The sequence below is a fragment of the Arthroderma uncinatum genome (genome assembly GCF_011692745.1).
Source record: "Arthroderma uncinatum strain CBS 119779 chromosome Unknown scaffold5, whole genome shotgun sequence".
Classification (NCBI taxonomy): domain Eukaryota; kingdom Fungi; phylum Ascomycota; class Eurotiomycetes; order Onygenales; family Arthrodermataceae; genus Arthroderma; species Arthroderma uncinatum.
In genome coordinates, this window is record NW_022983867.1 from 2,020,775 (window position 1) to 2,037,654 (window position 16,880).

The 16,880-nt window shown below is 51.3% G+C and overlaps 6 protein-coding genes across 6 annotated transcripts; 4 read left to right on the forward strand and 2 right to left on the reverse strand.

Annotated features, from left to right (window-relative positions):
- Window positions 1-130: 130 nt before the first annotated feature.
- Window positions 131-1,118, forward strand: GIQ15_07011 (uncharacterized protein; the record flags this gene model as incomplete). Its single annotated transcript, XM_033554428.1, has 3 exons — window positions 131-169; window positions 224-287; window positions 379-1,118. 3 exons carry the CDS (start codon window positions 131-133, stop codon window positions 1,116-1,118), a joined length of 843 nt encoding a protein of 280 aa, XP_033403943.1.
- Window positions 1,119-1,775: 657 nt separating this feature from the next.
- Window positions 1,776-2,810, forward strand: GIQ15_07012 (uncharacterized protein; the record flags this gene model as incomplete). The annotated part of the gene is made up of 1 exon (XM_033554429.1): window positions 1,776-2,810. One exon carries the CDS (start codon window positions 1,776-1,778, stop codon window positions 2,808-2,810), a length of 1,035 nt encoding a protein of 344 aa, XP_033403944.1.
- Window positions 2,811-3,242: 432 nt separating this feature from the next.
- GIQ15_07013 (uncharacterized protein) lies at window positions 3,243-4,951 on the reverse strand (the record flags this gene model as incomplete). The annotated part of the gene is made up of 2 exons (XM_033554430.1): window positions 3,243-4,703; window positions 4,763-4,951. The coding sequence occupies 2 exons, from the start codon at window positions 4,949-4,951 to the stop codon at window positions 3,243-3,245; spliced, it is 1,650 nt and encodes a 549-aa protein (XP_033403945.1).
- Window positions 4,952-5,857: 906 nt separating this feature from the next.
- On the forward strand, window positions 5,858-13,606 carry GIQ15_07014 (uncharacterized protein; the record flags this gene model as incomplete). The annotated part of the gene is made up of 4 exons (XM_033554431.1): window positions 5,858-11,359; window positions 11,417-11,701; window positions 11,755-12,170; window positions 12,223-13,606. The coding sequence occupies 4 exons, from the start codon at window positions 5,858-5,860 to the stop codon at window positions 13,604-13,606; spliced, it is 7,587 nt and encodes a 2,528-aa protein (XP_033403946.1).
- A 609-nt stretch (window positions 13,607-14,215) lies between these two features.
- GIQ15_07015 (uncharacterized protein) lies at window positions 14,216-14,941 on the reverse strand (the record flags this gene model as incomplete). The annotated part of the gene is made up of 1 exon (XM_033554432.1): window positions 14,216-14,941. The coding sequence occupies one exon, from the start codon at window positions 14,939-14,941 to the stop codon at window positions 14,216-14,218; it is 726 nt and encodes a 241-aa protein (XP_033403947.1).
- Window positions 14,942-15,858: 917 nt separating this feature from the next.
- GIQ15_07016 (uncharacterized protein) lies at window positions 15,859-16,755 on the forward strand (the record flags this gene model as incomplete). The annotated part of the gene is made up of 1 exon (XM_033554433.1): window positions 15,859-16,755. One exon carries the CDS (start codon window positions 15,859-15,861, stop codon window positions 16,753-16,755), a length of 897 nt encoding a protein of 298 aa, XP_033403948.1.
- Window positions 16,756-16,880: the final 125 nt, after the last annotated feature.

The window sequence follows — 16,880 nt, forward strand, 5'->3', positions numbered from 1 at the left end:
CCCTCACACTGTGCCGTAAGAAGCTGAACCATTTCAACCTCTTTAAGCACTAGCTTTATATAAATATACTTGCTAACCTGCTAAGAGGGAACACAAAATACTTTTAGATCTGCGTCCTACATCCCGGACTATGCAGTACCCTGACCTTATGAAGTCTGATGAAGATTGGGTAAGGTCAACCGATAAACAACAATAACTCCAAATGGAACTGACACGATGTAAGAGAGGACTAAGAGACCCCTCGGAGCGAAGAAAGATTCAAAATCGCATTGCGCAGCGCGCCTATAGTACGTCTCCCATGCTCACGCCATGTATCTTGATCATCGCAGCGATGGATACCTCAAAGCATCATATGCTAACGCTTGAATATGACCGTAGGACGTAACATACGCGAGAGTTCGAATGAGATCAAACAGTTAAAGGAACGGCTTAGATCGTACGAGGAGTCACGCCTAAATATCGCGGAAGGAGAAGATAGCACATGTCAACAGAGCAGCAGCAGCCCGCCAATACTGCCGCCTACCAAGCGGGGCGTTGAAGGCTGGTGTCCTCCAAAGCAAGCTACTTTGCCAGTACCAGTAGCACCAAGCGAGGAACGGTATAAGATGCCATTTCCAAACGACTCTCAGTTCAGCCACGTACAACCGCAAATCTGCCCAGCAGCTCCAATAGATCGGCAACCGGTAAACAGCCCGAGACCAGCGACACAGCAGCGGATGAAAGGCTGGACGCCGACCAACAGCCAAATTACTATTACCGAGCCCCTAGCGCCTACACCAAATCTCCCAATGGAAAGCAGACTCAGGTTCGATGATATGCTACCACTGAGTTCAGCCAATGTTTCTGCAACAATGCACGAGACCTTTGCTTTTGACATGGCTGAACCGGTCAATAAAAGCCAACGGCCGACATCGTTGTTGCATATGGCGGTTGCGGGGAATCACATAGAAACCATCAAGGTGTTGCTGCAGGACGACAGAGTCATGATTGATGATGAAGACAGTGACGGCTTCACAGCCTTGCAGCGGGCCGTTATGAGCGGCAAATCGGAGATTGTTAAGCTACTGCTTGAGCATAGTGCTGATACGGGCCCGTCAGAGGAGGTGATCTACCTCTAGGGTTGTTTACGGATTCGAGACGTGGATATCAGCCTGGATCGGCTACATGACCGGCCTGACAGCCGAATCACACAACCAATGAACCTATATGCTCGCCACCTACGTATACGCCTACTTATCTCGCCCACTTCAGGCCAATCTTCGCCTAATCAGCCCATTTACATTCATTTGGCCTTATTTCTTTATATATTCGCCTTATCCTACGCGTATTACGCCTCATCTTCAAACCTCCAACGAACCAACGAATGTCTATCTAGGCTAGTTAGCTTAGTCATCACCTTCATATTTGCGCATATATATCGGCGCATTCGCACCGTATATTTGCTCTTAGGTAGACTCAATACATTTATTACATTCGCTGCTCGATAGTGGATCCTAAGTCTAGCTCGTCGTATAAATAAGAATAGACTCATGATATACATGGCTTACTATCGACGTTGCAACCCTGTTGGCATCTCCTGAGAGAAAGAATCCTAGATATTGCTTATGAGATTACAGTCAGCCAATTGCTTACTAAATCACACGTCACGTAGCTACGGAGTATAAACAGAAGTATTGGAGAAGCAGGAAACGGAAGAGAAGAAGTTCAATGTTACTGGAAAATATTATAGTATCCGTACTCCGCCATCCAAATACATGATCATAGTATTATATCAGATGGCTTCAGAACTTGTGCTCTTGACTGGGGCGACCGGACTCATCGGCTTCCGCGTTCTTGTGTTCTGCCTGCGGCGAGGTTATCGAGTGCGCGTGGTCGTGCGGGACCTTGCCAAGAAATCACGGATCCTTGGGACTCCATCAATCCGGGGTCTTGGCACGGAGGCCAAACTCATGTTTGTGGAAATCCCGAGCTTTTCCATACCGACAGCATTTGACGAGGCCCTGCAAGATGTGGATTACGTAGTGCATGTTGCCGCCCCTATCGCTTCGGCAGATCCAGCATCGATCGGGCCAGACCTAGCAACGCATTACTTCAAGCCTACAACAGACGCGGTGCTACACTTGCTCTCCTCGGCGCAAGCACATCCCACGGTTAAACGCATCATCCTTACAAATTCGCTGGCCGCCATCTTCGACCATGTTACAGACACAGATGAGACTATCCACACAGAGTCGACCAGAGCCATGAATATTCTACAGCCGCCATACCGTTCTCCCTTTGAAGCTTACACTGCGGCTAAAGTAAGCACGCTGAACTTGACCGAACAATGGATGGAGTCAGAAAAGCCCGTGTTTGATCTTGTGCACATAGCGCCGGGACACGTGTTCGGCCCAAACGAGCTTGTTACCGACCCGGAGGAACTGTTGCGGACGGGGACGAATCGGATAATCCTCGCGCCCGTCAACGGAGAAGCATACGGCACGGAGGCAGGAGTGACTGTGCACCTTGACGATGTAGCTGAAGCGCACGTTCGCGCTTTAAACCCGGCAACCCCTGGTAATCGACTCTATATCTTGAGCTCGGGAGGAGTGCAGGGAACCAAGCTTGATGACTGCTTCGAGATTGTAGCGCGTCACTTCCCGGAGCACGTTGGCAGTACGTTGCTCAATAATGGGAGTCTGCCTTCATATGTATTCAAGGTGGATGCGAGCGAGTCGGCACGAGTTCTGGGGATGGACTTCATCTCATATGAGCAACAGGTCCGGGATGCGGTGGGCTATTATCTCGCGTGTGTTCGTTCCTCCAAGTAGTGATGAACCTGGTGATGCCCCTGATGACTCAACCGGATATATGTTGTTCCAGCCGATTTACCCCTTTTCATACATATGTACATCTGCACACACACACACACACATACACACACACACAGAGAGAGATATTTGATATATTTGATATATAGTTAGACGTTTACCGGCCTGCACTAGTCGTTCTATGTGGACTTCACGACTTTATCCCTGGATCCTGCACGTCACGGACGTACGTCATCTTCCACTATCTCACTCACGCCCACGCAACTGGGTTTACACGTATTCTACCACATTATTTATTTGTCTAGGTGGTTATAGCTTTATACTTCAAACTATATAGGATTTTTATAATTAAGATGCGGTTTCTCATTCCGATGGCGGGGCCGGTTATATCTTTTCAAGGCGAAATTCAACATTATGCACATCTAGAATAAGCTACTCTGACGACGGTGCTTTGAACCCTTGTCGACCGACATCGTCTTTCTCCAGAGAATTCTCTCTAGTCAGCACAGAGAATAGCGCTGCCAAAGCCGAAAAGGCAGCCAATACCACCCAGATAGTCTGGAAAGCATCCGTATACGCACCCTTCACGGCATCCATGATATCCTCTGACACGTGAACCTCCCTCAGTCGTGGGATGAATCCAACAGCTTGGCTTGCATCTTCCAGTGCTTCAAGTTCTTTAGGTAGGTTACCTTTGAGCGAGGAGAGACCTTTTTCGAACATCGAGTTGAAGATAGTCGAACAGATAGCTAAACCTAGCAGGGAGCCTACGAAACGCGTAGTGACAAGCATCCCAGAGGCAAGCCCGTGGTCATCGACCCTCCTAACGCTCGCCAGGACTGATATCTGGGTTGAGACTAGAACCGTGCCAAGACCAGCACCGAGGAGGGCTTGAAAGGCATAAGTGCGAGCTCTACTGCTATCAGGGCCAATAGTGTAGCTCAGGCCCAGGAATATCGTTGTAACAAACCAGCCTACCCACAACGCGATGCGGTACTTTCGACTCCAATCTATTAGCATTGACACAATGACGCTTGTTCCCACGACTAGACAGCAGAGCGGTAGAGTCGACTTGGCGGCTTCGATAGGAGTTTCGAGATATGCCGCCTGAAAGAAAAGCGGAAGATAAAGGAGTATAGGGTTCAATAATGAGCCGTATATTGCTCCAGACACAGTCCCTGTGATTATAGAGACGTTGTCGAAGATTTGATATGGAATCATGGGTACCTCCGCCCTCTTCTCAACAAATCCAAGCGGGATGAGGAGTAATACTCCAATAATGAGAGGAACAAGAGTCTGCCAAGATACCCAAGCAAACGGCATATTAGCCCAGCTTAACGGCAGCGATATAGTAGTACCAATGACTGCGAAAAGAGCAAATCCAGGCCAGTCAAGCCTTTTCATCTTGTCTTTAATGTCACCTTCGATGGGCATTAAGTGAAGAAAGAAGAATGCCAGCACACCAGTGATGCCTACTGTGATCAGATTGATCCAGCCAAGCCATGGCCATCCGACCTTCTCGGCAAACACACCTCCAATGAACGGCCCGCTGACAGCTCCCACCGCATTGGCCATGGACAGGACTCCTAGCCATCGCGGCCGCTCCTTCAGGGTTGTGATATCGCAAAGGATGATAGTTTGTAATACGTCTAGCCCGCCAGCACCAAGACCTTTGATCAGCCGGCCAGCGACAATAACGTTCATATCTCTTGCGGTAGCAAAGATAATAGATCCGATGCCGAAGAGGATAATGGAGGCGTAGAGAACATATTTGCGGCCCACCACGTCCGAGATACTGGCATAGATAGGCTGAGTGACGGCAATGCCGAGGGTGAAGGCTAAGCTGGCCCAAAATGATTGGAAGTTTGTTCCATGTAGCTGTTCGGCAATGATCTGTTTATAGTCAGACGTCGCCGTCACTAGTTAATGCTGTCTGGTCCAGTGAGACTCACAGGTAAAGCCAAAGATAGAGCTGTGACATCCCAAGCCACAATCAGAGCGATCGCAGCCAGCATAAGTATTGACAAGTAGAAGGAATAATGTTTTCTTTGCGCCTTTGTGACACCGTCTTCCCGTATCTCATTGGCATCCGGCTCCGTCTGCGACCCAGGACGGCCATTGCGGCTCTCGACCTTCTCCATCTAGCAGCAGTATCGCAAAATTCAAAAAATCGCGTGGTTCGGAAGCAAAGCCGGGGGCAATGATCTTCGAAAGTTCTACGAGGAGGCCTTCCGCTACTTAACTTTTTCTGGAAACCGGACTACGCCTCCTTGTTCTGTTCTCCTATCCTATCACCAGCCGCCGCTTTCTGTCGGACATGTTGGATCACGTGACACCATATGGCCCCTACCTACCCTAGGATATCGTAGGGTTAGCCCTTTCCGCACACACATACGGAGTACGGAGTATAGAGGCCCAAAATGGCCAGTAGACCTAGAGACAATCATTTTCATTCATTTCTACGCCCATTTTGAGCTCCTGATCGTGTACAGAGGAGTTCCGGGTTTTACAGCATCTTGTTGCTGTTCCGCTGTGTTCCGTAGAGACGCCACCCTGTCCGTTGATTGGGCGCCCTCCGAGACTTTCTGACTGGGATGTAAAGATCTTGCCATTATTATTAGGTAAAAAAAAGCGCCCCTACAGTAAGACATAGTAAGCATAGTTTCGACATAGTAAGCAGAGTTCGACATAGTGAGCAAGTTTCGGCATAGTAAGCAAATTTCGACATAGTAAACATAAGGTCGACATAGTAAACTGTCAGATTGCTAGACACTTAGAATACTGGCCTTGCTCATGAAGAGCATGTCCACCGCTCTCCACATCTTCACGATGCCCTTCTGTAACAGTATGCGTGCTCGAGGCTCGAAAACTCGCCATTAAGTACTTAGTATGAGCTTTGCCATCAGCCAACCTACAAATCCAGACACTGCCCAGAGATTCTCATGTGCCCAAGAACGACCGATGGTACAGGTCAAATAGGGCAGACAGACAGCATTAGCCATTCCCGCCAGTAGGCAATTACCTCCGTTCGAGAAATTCAGGCCATTATGAACGGTCACGGTCACGCCAACGGAAAGGGTGGGCCTCCGAATAACCTTGGCCAACACGATCTGGGCCCATCCGACGAAGCCACCGGCTCAAGAAACACCTACCTGAATGGTACCATGGGTGCGAAGGGGGTCAATGGCATCTACACCAATGGACACATTGACAGCAACGAGGCAGACGGAAGGGGCACCAACCCTCGCAACGGGCCCATCGACACGACTCCAAAACCACCACAGCCCTTCCAGCCTGTGGCCATCTGCGGCATGGCATGTCGACTGCCAGGGGGCATCCACTCCCCCTCGGAGCTGTGGGCCTTTCTCCACGCGGGCCGGGACGCTCGCGGTCCGGTCCCGTCATCCCGGTACAACATCTCCGCTTTCCATTCGCCGGACAAGAAGCCCGGCAGCGTCATTTCTCAGCAGGGATACTTTCTCGACTCCACCAATGACCTGGCCGCGTTGGACACGTCCTTCTTCTCTATGCCTCGCAGCGAAGTTGAGACACTTGACCCCCAGCAGCGCATGCTTCTCGAGGTCACCCGTGAGGCCCTCGACGATGCCGGCGAGACGGGCTGGAGGGGTTCCAACATCGGCGTGTACGTGGGCAGCTACGGCCAGGACTGGTATGACGTCTCGGTCCGCGACACACAGGCCCATGGCATCTACCAAATCCTCGGACCACACGATTTCATGATCTCCAATCGCATCTCCCACGAGCTCGACCTGCACGGCCCCAGCATGACGGTGCGGACAGCCTGCTCTGGCTCTCTCATCGGCGTCAATGAGGCATGCATGGCCATTGCGCGCGGCGACTGCACATCCGCCATTGTCGGCGGCACCAACATCATCATGGCTCCGGCCGTGACCGCTGCGGAGACTCAGCAAGGCGTTCTCAGCACTGATGGCTCATGCAACACCTTTTCGGCCAACGCAAATGGCTACGCGCGCGGCGAGGGCATCGTTGCTATCTACCTGAAGCCATTGGAGGACGCCATTCGGGACGGCAACCCTGTCCGCGCCGTCGTTACCGGCTCGGCAACCAACCACAACGGCCACACATCAACAGTTGCACAACCCAGCTCCCAGGCGCAGGTGGCGCTGATCAAGCAAGCATATCGGAATGCTGGCATCACCGACATTACTAGAACGGGCTTCTTCGAGTGCCACGGCACGGGGACAAGGACTGGTGACGCCGTTGAATTGGCTGCCGTGGCTGCCTGCTTCGGCAAAGCCGGTGTGCACATTGGCTCAATCAAGGCAAATCTTGGCCACGCGGAGGGCGCGGCTGGCCTTGTGGGAATTCTCAAGGCCGTCCTTGTTTTGGAGAACCGCAGCATTCCCCCGCAGATCAAATCTCTTCCACTCAACCCTACAATCGATGCGAATCTCATTGTTTCTACCGAACCAACACCATGGCCTGAAGATCGCGATGAGCGCGTCAGCGTTAGTAGCTTCGGCCTCGGCGGTTCCAATGCCCATGCTATCATCGAGTCAGCAGCAAGATTCAATGCGACACGCAAGTTCGAGACCAGTAGAGCAGCAGCAGCAGCGCCAAATACACCGCATCTGCTGCTCTTCTCTGCTAACACCCCATCATCTCTCACGGCCACTGTCGACAAGTACGAGGGTTTCCTTGACAAAAGCCCAGATCTGCTGCCAGATGTGGCATACACCCTTGCTAATAAGCGAGAACATCTGCAGTATCGCTCATTTGCGGTATGCACGAGTGACAATATCACGCTGGCTAGTACCGCGCCCCCCACCAAAGTTGAACAAACACAGGAAATATCCCTGATCATGGTCTTCACTGGCCAAGGCGCACAATGGGCACGCATGGGCTACGAGCTCCTCCGTTCCAAGACCAATCCTGTCTTCAGCAACACGATTGCATCCCTCGACAAGGCGCTCCAAGAGCTAGGCCTGCTAGCTCCGTCATGGTCCATTGATGAAGAGCTCCGCAAACCTGCACGCAAGAGTCGTGTTGATGAAGCCGAGTTCTCCCAGCCTCTGTGCACAGCCCTGCAGATCGCCTTGGTAGACTCTTACGCTTCGATTGGGATCCGCCCGGCCGCAGTGGTTGGCCACTCCAGCGGCGAGATTGCTGCCGCATACGCCGCTGGTGGCCTCAGCGCCCATGACGCTATCATTGTATCTTACCTGCGTGGGCTAGCAGTAGCCAAGCAACACATTCGTAAGGGCGCCATGGCAGCTTTGGGCATGAGTTGGGAGGCTGCCAGGAAGCGTCTCGTCCCCGGCGTGGTGCTCGCCTGTGACAACGCGCCAAACAGCGTAACCATATCGGGAGATGCAGGTCTGGTGATAGAGACGGTTGACAGCATCAAGAAGTCGGTACCTGGAGTTCCAGCCACCGTACTAAAAGTTGATAAAGCGTATCACTCGCCACATATGGAAGAAATTGGGGCTAAATACCACGCGGCCATGACCAACGCCGGCGTTGTGGGCAAGGTGCACACTGTTCCATTCTTCTCAAGCGTTGAAGGAGAGTTGCTCGTCCCCGCCGCGAGCAGTAGATTTGGACCCAAATACTGGCAGACCAACTTGGAGTGCTCTGTGTTATTCACATCGGCAGTAAGCTCCGCTATTGAACGGCACGCTGGCCCCTCCACGCAGGTTTTCCTTGAAGTTGGCCCCCATGCTGCATTGGCCGGACCCCTTCGTCAAATTATCACCCATAAATCTAGCAGCGCATCATACATTTCGACTTTGACCCGACGAAATGACAGTGCCGAAAACTGGCTGTCAGCTCTTGGGCAACTCTTTGTCCACCATGTGCCCTTCAATCTTCAGGATTTAATGCCGGCTGGCAACACCCTCTCAGATCTGCCCCCTTACCCCTGGGACCATCATCGCAGTCATTGGAGCGAATCCCGCATCGCTCGTGAGTGGCGCATGCGAAAATACCCACACCATGACCTTTTGGGTGCAAAGGTCCCTGACACGACAGACCTCGAGCCGGTGTGGCGGAACTTGCTGCACATTGAGAATGCTCCATGGATACGTGACCATAAGATCAACGCAGATATCATCTTCCCCTTCGCCGGGTACGTCGCCATGGCGGCGGAGGCTATCCGTCAGATCACCGGTGTCGAAGAAGCGGTTGAGCTTCGAAATGTTGTCGTGCCCACCGCCTTGGTTCTCAACGAGAACTCTCCCAAAGAGCTTGTGACCTCATTTCATCACCTCCGTCTAACAGATTCACTGGACAGTGACTGGTGGGAGTTCCGTATCGCATCACATAACGGAAACACCTGGATAAAACACTGTTCCGGCGAGATTCTTGCTCGGGAGGAAAAAAACGCCATGCGTAATGGCGCTGTGCAGGAAGACCTACCGCGTAAAGTTTCCAGTAAACGTTGGTACGATACGATGCGCCGTGAGAGCATTGACTATGGCCACCATTTTACGAGTCTCGAAAACATCACGACGGCGACGACCGGCGCACGAGTTGCTCAGGCCCAAGTCCGCAACAATTGGCATGGAGATGAGCAATTCTACCACCTTCATCCTGTCATATTTGATTCATACCTCCAACTACTCAGTATTGCGGCTCGGTACGGACTCACGCATGACTACCGTCAAGTCCTTCCCGCCAGCGTGGGTTCGTTGATCCTTCGCCGCAGTGCTGTTAACAATCTTGTGGTATCAGCGATAGCTGAGCCCGTCGGCAGCGGGGTCTGCGGAACAGGTACGATTGCAGCTGGGGACAGACTCATCATCGAGGTCTCGAATGTCCGCCTTACATCTTTTACAAGTGGTGATAGTGATATAGAAAAAAGCGCGCCCATCACCGCGCGGAGTGAGTGGGTACCACATATTGAGACTGAAGCTTTCAGCACTCTGGTGAAGCCGACACGAGAGAATCAAGTCTACGCCGCAACGTTGGATGAGCTTGTCAGCCACTCGATTGCTGCCTCTCGGAGATCGACAGCCGGTCTAGATGTCATTCCAGAACTTCGACAATACAAGGCATGGCTTGACGAGACCCCGTTGTGCTCAGAAGAATTGGATGATGCCACGTTGAACAGTCGTATCGAATCTCTCGTTACATCCCTGAAATCAACACCAGTTGCCCACATTTCCAAAGCCATTACTCTAGTCACAGACAATGGACCTGCCATTCTTTCCGGTCAAAAGAAGGCATTCGAAGTCTTCGATACAGAAGACACCCTCGGGAAACTCCATCGCTTCTTAGAGGAATTCGATGGATCTACATTTTTCAATCGACTAGGCCACCACAAGCCCAACCTTCGAGTTCTGGAGCTGGGTGCAGGCATTGGGTCCGCAACAGCTGGCATTGTTAAGGATCTGACACGGCCTGACGGGCAGGTGCTTTTCTCGCACTACATGGTGTCCGACCCATCCCCAGGCATGGTCGAAGCTCTCAAGTCGCGTTTCCAGGGCCTCCCCAACATGAGTTTTGAAGCATTCGACATTGGGACTGATGCCGGGCTCCCGGGCTTTGTTGGGAGAGACTTTGATCTTGTCATTGCGGCGGGAGTTCTTCACAGTACGCCCAAGCTTTCAGAATCCCTCGTCCGGATTCGTCAGCTTCTCGCTCCATCAGGAAGGCTTCTGCTGCAGTCCTTGCGGCCCGGTCTGTCGTGGTCCAGATATGTCCTTAGCCTCCTCCCTGCTTGGGATATTGGCGTCGACGATGACAGAGCTGGGGAACCGTATGTCGATGTGAAAGTCTGGCAAGAGAGGCTCGCGACGGCAGATTTAGAAATCGCTAGCGAGCCTGCATTCGATTCTGACGAGTCAAGTCATATAAGCCACGTTATCGTAGCGAAACCCAGGCGCAGCCACATTCCAGCAAAGAAGGTCACTATTCTTTCCGAGTTTTCAGATGAATCCTTCAGGTCTCATCTCATCACTGAAGAATTGCTTGCGTGGGGGTATGAAGTTTCTTATTGCAGCCTCACAGATATTCCTCCGCCTAGTCAAGACATAATCGCCTTCCTCGATTGGCCTACGTCATTCCTGGAACATCTAGATACCACCAAATTTGAGATGCTGAAAATTTTCATTGACAACATCGCTGATTCAGGCATTCTGTGGATAACCCAGCCTTCTCAGAGTCATTGCATAGACCCAAGCTTCGCCCAGATCCATGGCCTGGCTCGGTGTATCCGATCAGAGCTAGGCATTGCTTTTGCAACTTGTGAGGCAGATGACTTGGAGAGCCTGCAAGGATGTCAAGCGGTTGCTGGCGTGTTCCAAAGTTTTATAGAACGCGTCAATGACGGAGAGATTGAGCCCGATTTTGAATATGTTATTGAGAAGGGTTTGACGCGGGTCAATAGATTCTTCCCGCTCTCCTCTGCAAGCGAGGCTGCAGTCGTTGAGACGACCAAGGATGCGCGCTTGACTATTGCTCAGCCAGGACGCCTTAACACCCTTTACTGGGGAGGTGAGATTATGAATATACCCCAGGGTGATGAGGTGCAAGTAGAGATCCACGCCGCTGGTTTGAATTTTCGCGTAAGTGGTTTGCCAGCTATTGTTCTGAAGAGATGACCATATTAATGACGTTTGTAGGATGTTCTTGTTGCTATGGGAATCATCGAGTTGCCCACTCCTACCTTTGGCTACGAGGCTACGGGAATCGTGCGTCGCGTTGGGCCGAAGGCAGAAAAGCTCGGCGTTGGAGACAGAGTTGCCCTCACAGGAGTGGCTGTCTTTGCGTCGACCGTCACGACCACCGAAAAGCTGTGTGAGAGGCTCCCAGACGAGCTTGACTTCACTGACGGAGCTACCATGCCACTGGTCTATGCTACAGCCATCTATTCGCTCATCAACGTCGGCAGGCTTGAAAAGGGCCAGGTAAGTGAAACGTCTCTCTCTGATGAACGGGGGAATGCTGACGCTGCTTGCAGTCTATTCTCATCCATAGCGGTTGTGGGGGAGTCGGCCTAGCCGCAATCCAGCTGGCCCGCATGATTGGCGCTGAAGTCTATACGACCGTCAGCAGTGAGAAAAAGATCGAACACCTCGTACGAGAGTTTGGCATCTCAAAAGATCACATCTTCGACTCGCGAAGCGTGAGTTTCGAAGGAGACTTGCTAAGGGAAACCAACGGTAGGGGGGTTGACCTGGCGCTCAACTCGCTCTCCGGTGAGTTGCTACATGCAACTTGGCGCTGCATTGCCAAATGGGGTACTCTGGTAGAGATTGGCAAGCGTGACCTTCTTGGTGCTGGCAAGCTGAATATGGAGGTGTTCCTTGCCAATCGTAGCTATCGATGTGTAGACATTGACCAGATGTGCAAGGAGAGGCCCGAGATGATCGGCCGGTGAGTCCAGGGCTGTCACTTACATGATGAATCAGGCTAACGTCGCGTCCAGCTTACTTCGATCGATGATGGGCTTCTTCCGCGATGGGCATATTCGATCCATATCGATCGACAAGATCTTCCCAGGCTCCAAGATGCAAGAGGCATTCCAGCACATGCAACAAGGAAGCCACATTGGCAAGATTGTGCTCCAAGTCCGCAATCCGGAATCTGGGGATCTTCACCTTGGACAAATTCAGTCTGCGAGTACGAATACCACAGCCGTGCTTGATGGTTCAGCTTCGTATCTGCTCGTGGGCGGTCTTGGTGGTTTGGGCCGCTCAGTAGCGGTGTGGATGATCCAAAATGGAGCCCGAAGCCTCATATTCCTCTCCCGGAGCGCTGGAACAACGGATCAAGACAAACTCTTTGTCAAAGAGGTCCAAAGCATGGGCTGTAAGGTGCATCTAGTACGCGGAAGCGTCACTAACGCGTCAGACGTGGCCCGCGCTGTTGCGGAGTCGCCTTGCCCACTCAAGGGAATACTGCAGATGACAATGGTGCTTCATGACCGAGCCTGGGGGAAGATGACAATTGACGAGTGGAACGGAGCAACGGCGCCAAAGGTGAAAGGAACATGGAATCTGCACAACGAAACGCAGTCCCTGAATCTCGACTTCTTCATCTTGTTCAGCTCACTCTCTGGCATCGTGGGCCAGCCCGGACAGGCCAACTATGCCAGCGCAAACACTTTTCTCGACGCATTCGTCAAGTTTCGGACAAGCAAGGGGCTACCTTGTACGTCCCTCAACATTGGAGCCGTGGAGGGCGCAGGCTACCTTGTCGACAACGATGAGCTGCTCAAGAAGATGAAAGGAACAGGCTGGCGGGCGGTGCAGGAGTCGGAACTACTGGAAGTGTTGGGGACCGTCATGCGACGATCGCCTTCGGCACCAGGTCAAGACCCGGTCAACGAAGATGATGGGGCAAAGTCGAGCCTCGTCAACTCAAACTGCACTCTCATAGGCATTGCACCAGTCATTCCGCTCAGCAGTCCCGACAGCAGCGCCAGGCTACGCAAGGACGTCCGCATGTCGGTATTTCACAACATCCGCAGCCAGTTCAAGGGCGGCGCCTCGAGCGACAGTTTGCAGCAATTTCTGAACGCAGCCAAGGCGAGCCCAGAGACGCTCACCACACCGGAGTCAGTCATCTTCTTATCGCGGGAGATTGGGAAGAAACTGCTGGGCCTAGTACTGCGGCCTATGGACGACGAGATTGATGTATCTCTGTCGCTTGCGCAGCTAGGACTGGATTCGATGGTGGCCGTAGAGATGCGGGCCTGGTGGAAGCAGATATTTGGGCTCGATATCAGCATATTGGAAATGTTGAGCATGGTAACGCTCGAGGCGTTGGGCAAGCAAGCTGCTGAGGGCTTGTCAGTGTTGCATGGCTAACACGTATGGGGGACTATATGTAAACGTAGTGAGGTGACAACTTTACCTTTTTTCCGAGTGCTATTTTTTTCGTCAGTAAAAATTTATAACATATATCCAATGTCTTGATTAGAAATATACATTTGGTTTAGATACTTGAAAAAACTTATTGTAGATATTGTTAGAAAATAGGAACTACAGGAGCCATTGATTAAGTGTGTTACTAAGGAAGTGGCCGGTAGTGATCCTCTTAGGGAGAATTTGATCACTAAATGTACAGATTCTCAACGGTTGCTTAATAGATAACAACATAGGCAGCAACATAGTATTCTTTACAGCAATTGTAAAGTTCAATATGTATTAACATCAGATATATAAATATGAAGATGATCTAGATGTTCTCATGCCTCGTAAACGATTGTAGTATGTCACTTGTCGTTTGAGATGACAGTGATCAGCGCGCCCTGTTAGTTACGTACACAACAGGTACCGATTCGTGATAGGCATGTATATACACGACCCCCTCTCCCTTCCACATAGACAATAAAAAGCATGTAGTGTACGATCAAACCAGGTTCCCTCACAAGACCTTGTCTCTCAAGCCTTGAGTGTCTCATGCTTGCATCGCCTTCAGGGATAGGACTTGACTAAAGCATGCTCTAAACATTCTGTCTGCAGAGTTCTTAACTCTCGGAGTGATCTAATCTGTTTGCCATTGGAGTCAAAGTTGGCCGTACGTAAGAACGCCAGCAGTGCGCTTTTGTTTGACGGCCACTCGTCATCCAACATACTCGAGCAAACCGTATCCCGTGGGGTGCCCCAGCGGGTTATATTGTCCTTGCGAAACGTGCCTTCATACTTGTATCCCATCCGCTCTTGATATTGCCGGGACTGGACATTGAGTGAATTTGACGTCACCGAGACTCTAGAGTATGCTATTGGTTGTTCTTCGAACAAATGACGGAGCAGGAGGTAGCTCGCTTCTGTGGAGGCATACGTACGTTGCAGCCGTGGGGAGAATAGAAGATCGTCCAGTCTAATAGTACGAGATTGTGGGTAGAGCCGGTAGCCGCAGATACCTAGAACGTCGGTGTGTGGATGAACGTTAGGGGGGGACGGTGGACCGAGGTGAGACTCGCAGGCTTTGATGGCATAGATGGTGAGGTCCGGGTGGTCTCGCAAATAGCGGAATATGTGATTGGAAAGATCGTCTTCTGTGTAGATGTAAGGAAACCCGTTAATCCAGTCGAGCATCTGATTGTTCTCTGGAAAACCAAGGCTTTTGAATAGGAGGGGAATATGTGCTGGAACAATGCTCTCCAAGGTCACGTATCGACCCTTTATTGAGGTCGACATTGATGACTGAGAAGTGCCGGGCTGAGTTGAGCCCAGCTCACCAAGATCTGATGCATGTTAGCGGATAGAGAGTTGGAAATTATGAATGCGTGCATCATTACTTTCTGCTTTTGACATCATGAAGCGTGTGACGTGAAGTTTTGAGTATAGAACCAATCCATGGCATATGCAGTTAGGGATGAATCGCCCAAACTCCAGCGGTATAGCCGGTAGTTTGCCTCCTGCCAGGGGGGGATATATAGGACGAGACCAAATTTTGACGGAAATACGTGATGATCTTCTCATCTGGAGAAACTAAAAGAGCATGCTAAGACCTCCTATGTAACATCGATGGTGTTTTTTTTCCTTTAGATCAGCCGCCGACATGCCGTCGCAATCAGCTGGATCATTGTTTGATAATCGTCTTTACTGTGACTTGTGGTGATTATGCCAAATGTTGAGTCATCCCGTAGTTTTGTAGTAAGCTCGTTTCTATGCTAGTCTATAACTACTAGTGTATTTTATGCATCTGAAAGGAATCCTAGTAAGCAGACGCTATTATTTTATGACATTATGCCAAATGCCAAGTCCATCTCATAGCTTTATAGTAAGCTGCACGCTCGTATATTAGTGTGTTTATTACGTTTTAGAATCCTAGTAAGCAGACAACGCCATCAGCGCTTCTAATCTGGACCACGGCGACGTCTGCAGTCGTTTGTGCTTCGAGATCCCTCCATGGCGAGAATGGTAAACCCCGAAAATCAATGCTTCAAGTCGAGAGGCTGATGCTCTTGAGCGTGCCATAACTATTATCTTATCAGTTGAGCACTACCCTTCGCCAAAACTGTCTTGAGCGTGCCATAACTAACTATTATCTTATCAGTTGAGCACTACCACCAAACCCTTCGCCAAAACAGAACAATATCCCCATCTCTCCAATGCATGCACTCAACGGCAACGAGTTAGGCCCGCAGAGGGCGAAAACATCCAGCGGATACGCCGAATGTATGCTCACAAAATGGCTCAAGGACCACAAGCCCCGGGCTGCTGCCATGAAGGATCAACCGGCTTTCTATCGCAACCTCGAACAAGCCATGGATATTTCCCGCGCAGACCCCAGCTTTCACGGCTTTCACGTCGCCAAACCTCGCTGGGACGACTCAGTTCTCGACTTCACGTCAAGCGACTTCTTGTCCTTTTCCCGCTCCGGTCGCATCCGCGAAGTTTTCTTCGAGGAGCTGGGTCGCCATGAGAACTTCAGGCTCAGCGCCTCGGGCTCGCGGGTTCAGTACGGAAATTATGACTATCTCATCCAGGTCGAGCAGGAGATTGCAGATTTCCACGGGGCAGAAGCAGCTTACATTGCTCATTCAGGATTCATGGCCAACGCCGGGACGGTGGCTGCGGTGCCTTTGCCCGGTGATGCGATAGTCTATGATGATGCTGTACATGCTAGCACCCATGAGGGAATGAAGCTGTCGCTGGCTTCGCATCAGCTGTCCTTCCGACACAACGACGCAGACTCTCTCCGTGAGGTTCTCAGCTCGCTAAAGGGATCGCATACGGCCTTTGCGTCGGGGAGCTCCTCGATCCTGATCGCGGTAGAGTCCGTGTACAGTATGGATGGAGACATTTGCCCGCTCAATGAGCTGGTCCAGGTGGCAAAAGAGCTGTTCCCCCTTGGCAACGCCCAATTCATCATTGATGAAGCTCATAGTGGCGGCGTGATTGGACCAAGGGGAGCAGGTCTCGTAAACATGTTAGGGCTCGAGAAAGAAATGGCTATTCGCATTCACATGTGCAGTAAAGCCTTGGGGTCGACTGGAGGTAAATAAACACTCCTCGGTATACACTGGAGACATGACAAGGGCTAAATTTCAGCACAACTTAGGGGTTGGGGTTGGGGTTGGGGTTGGGGTTGGGGTTGGGGTTGGGGTTTGGGGTTGGGGTTGGGGTTGGG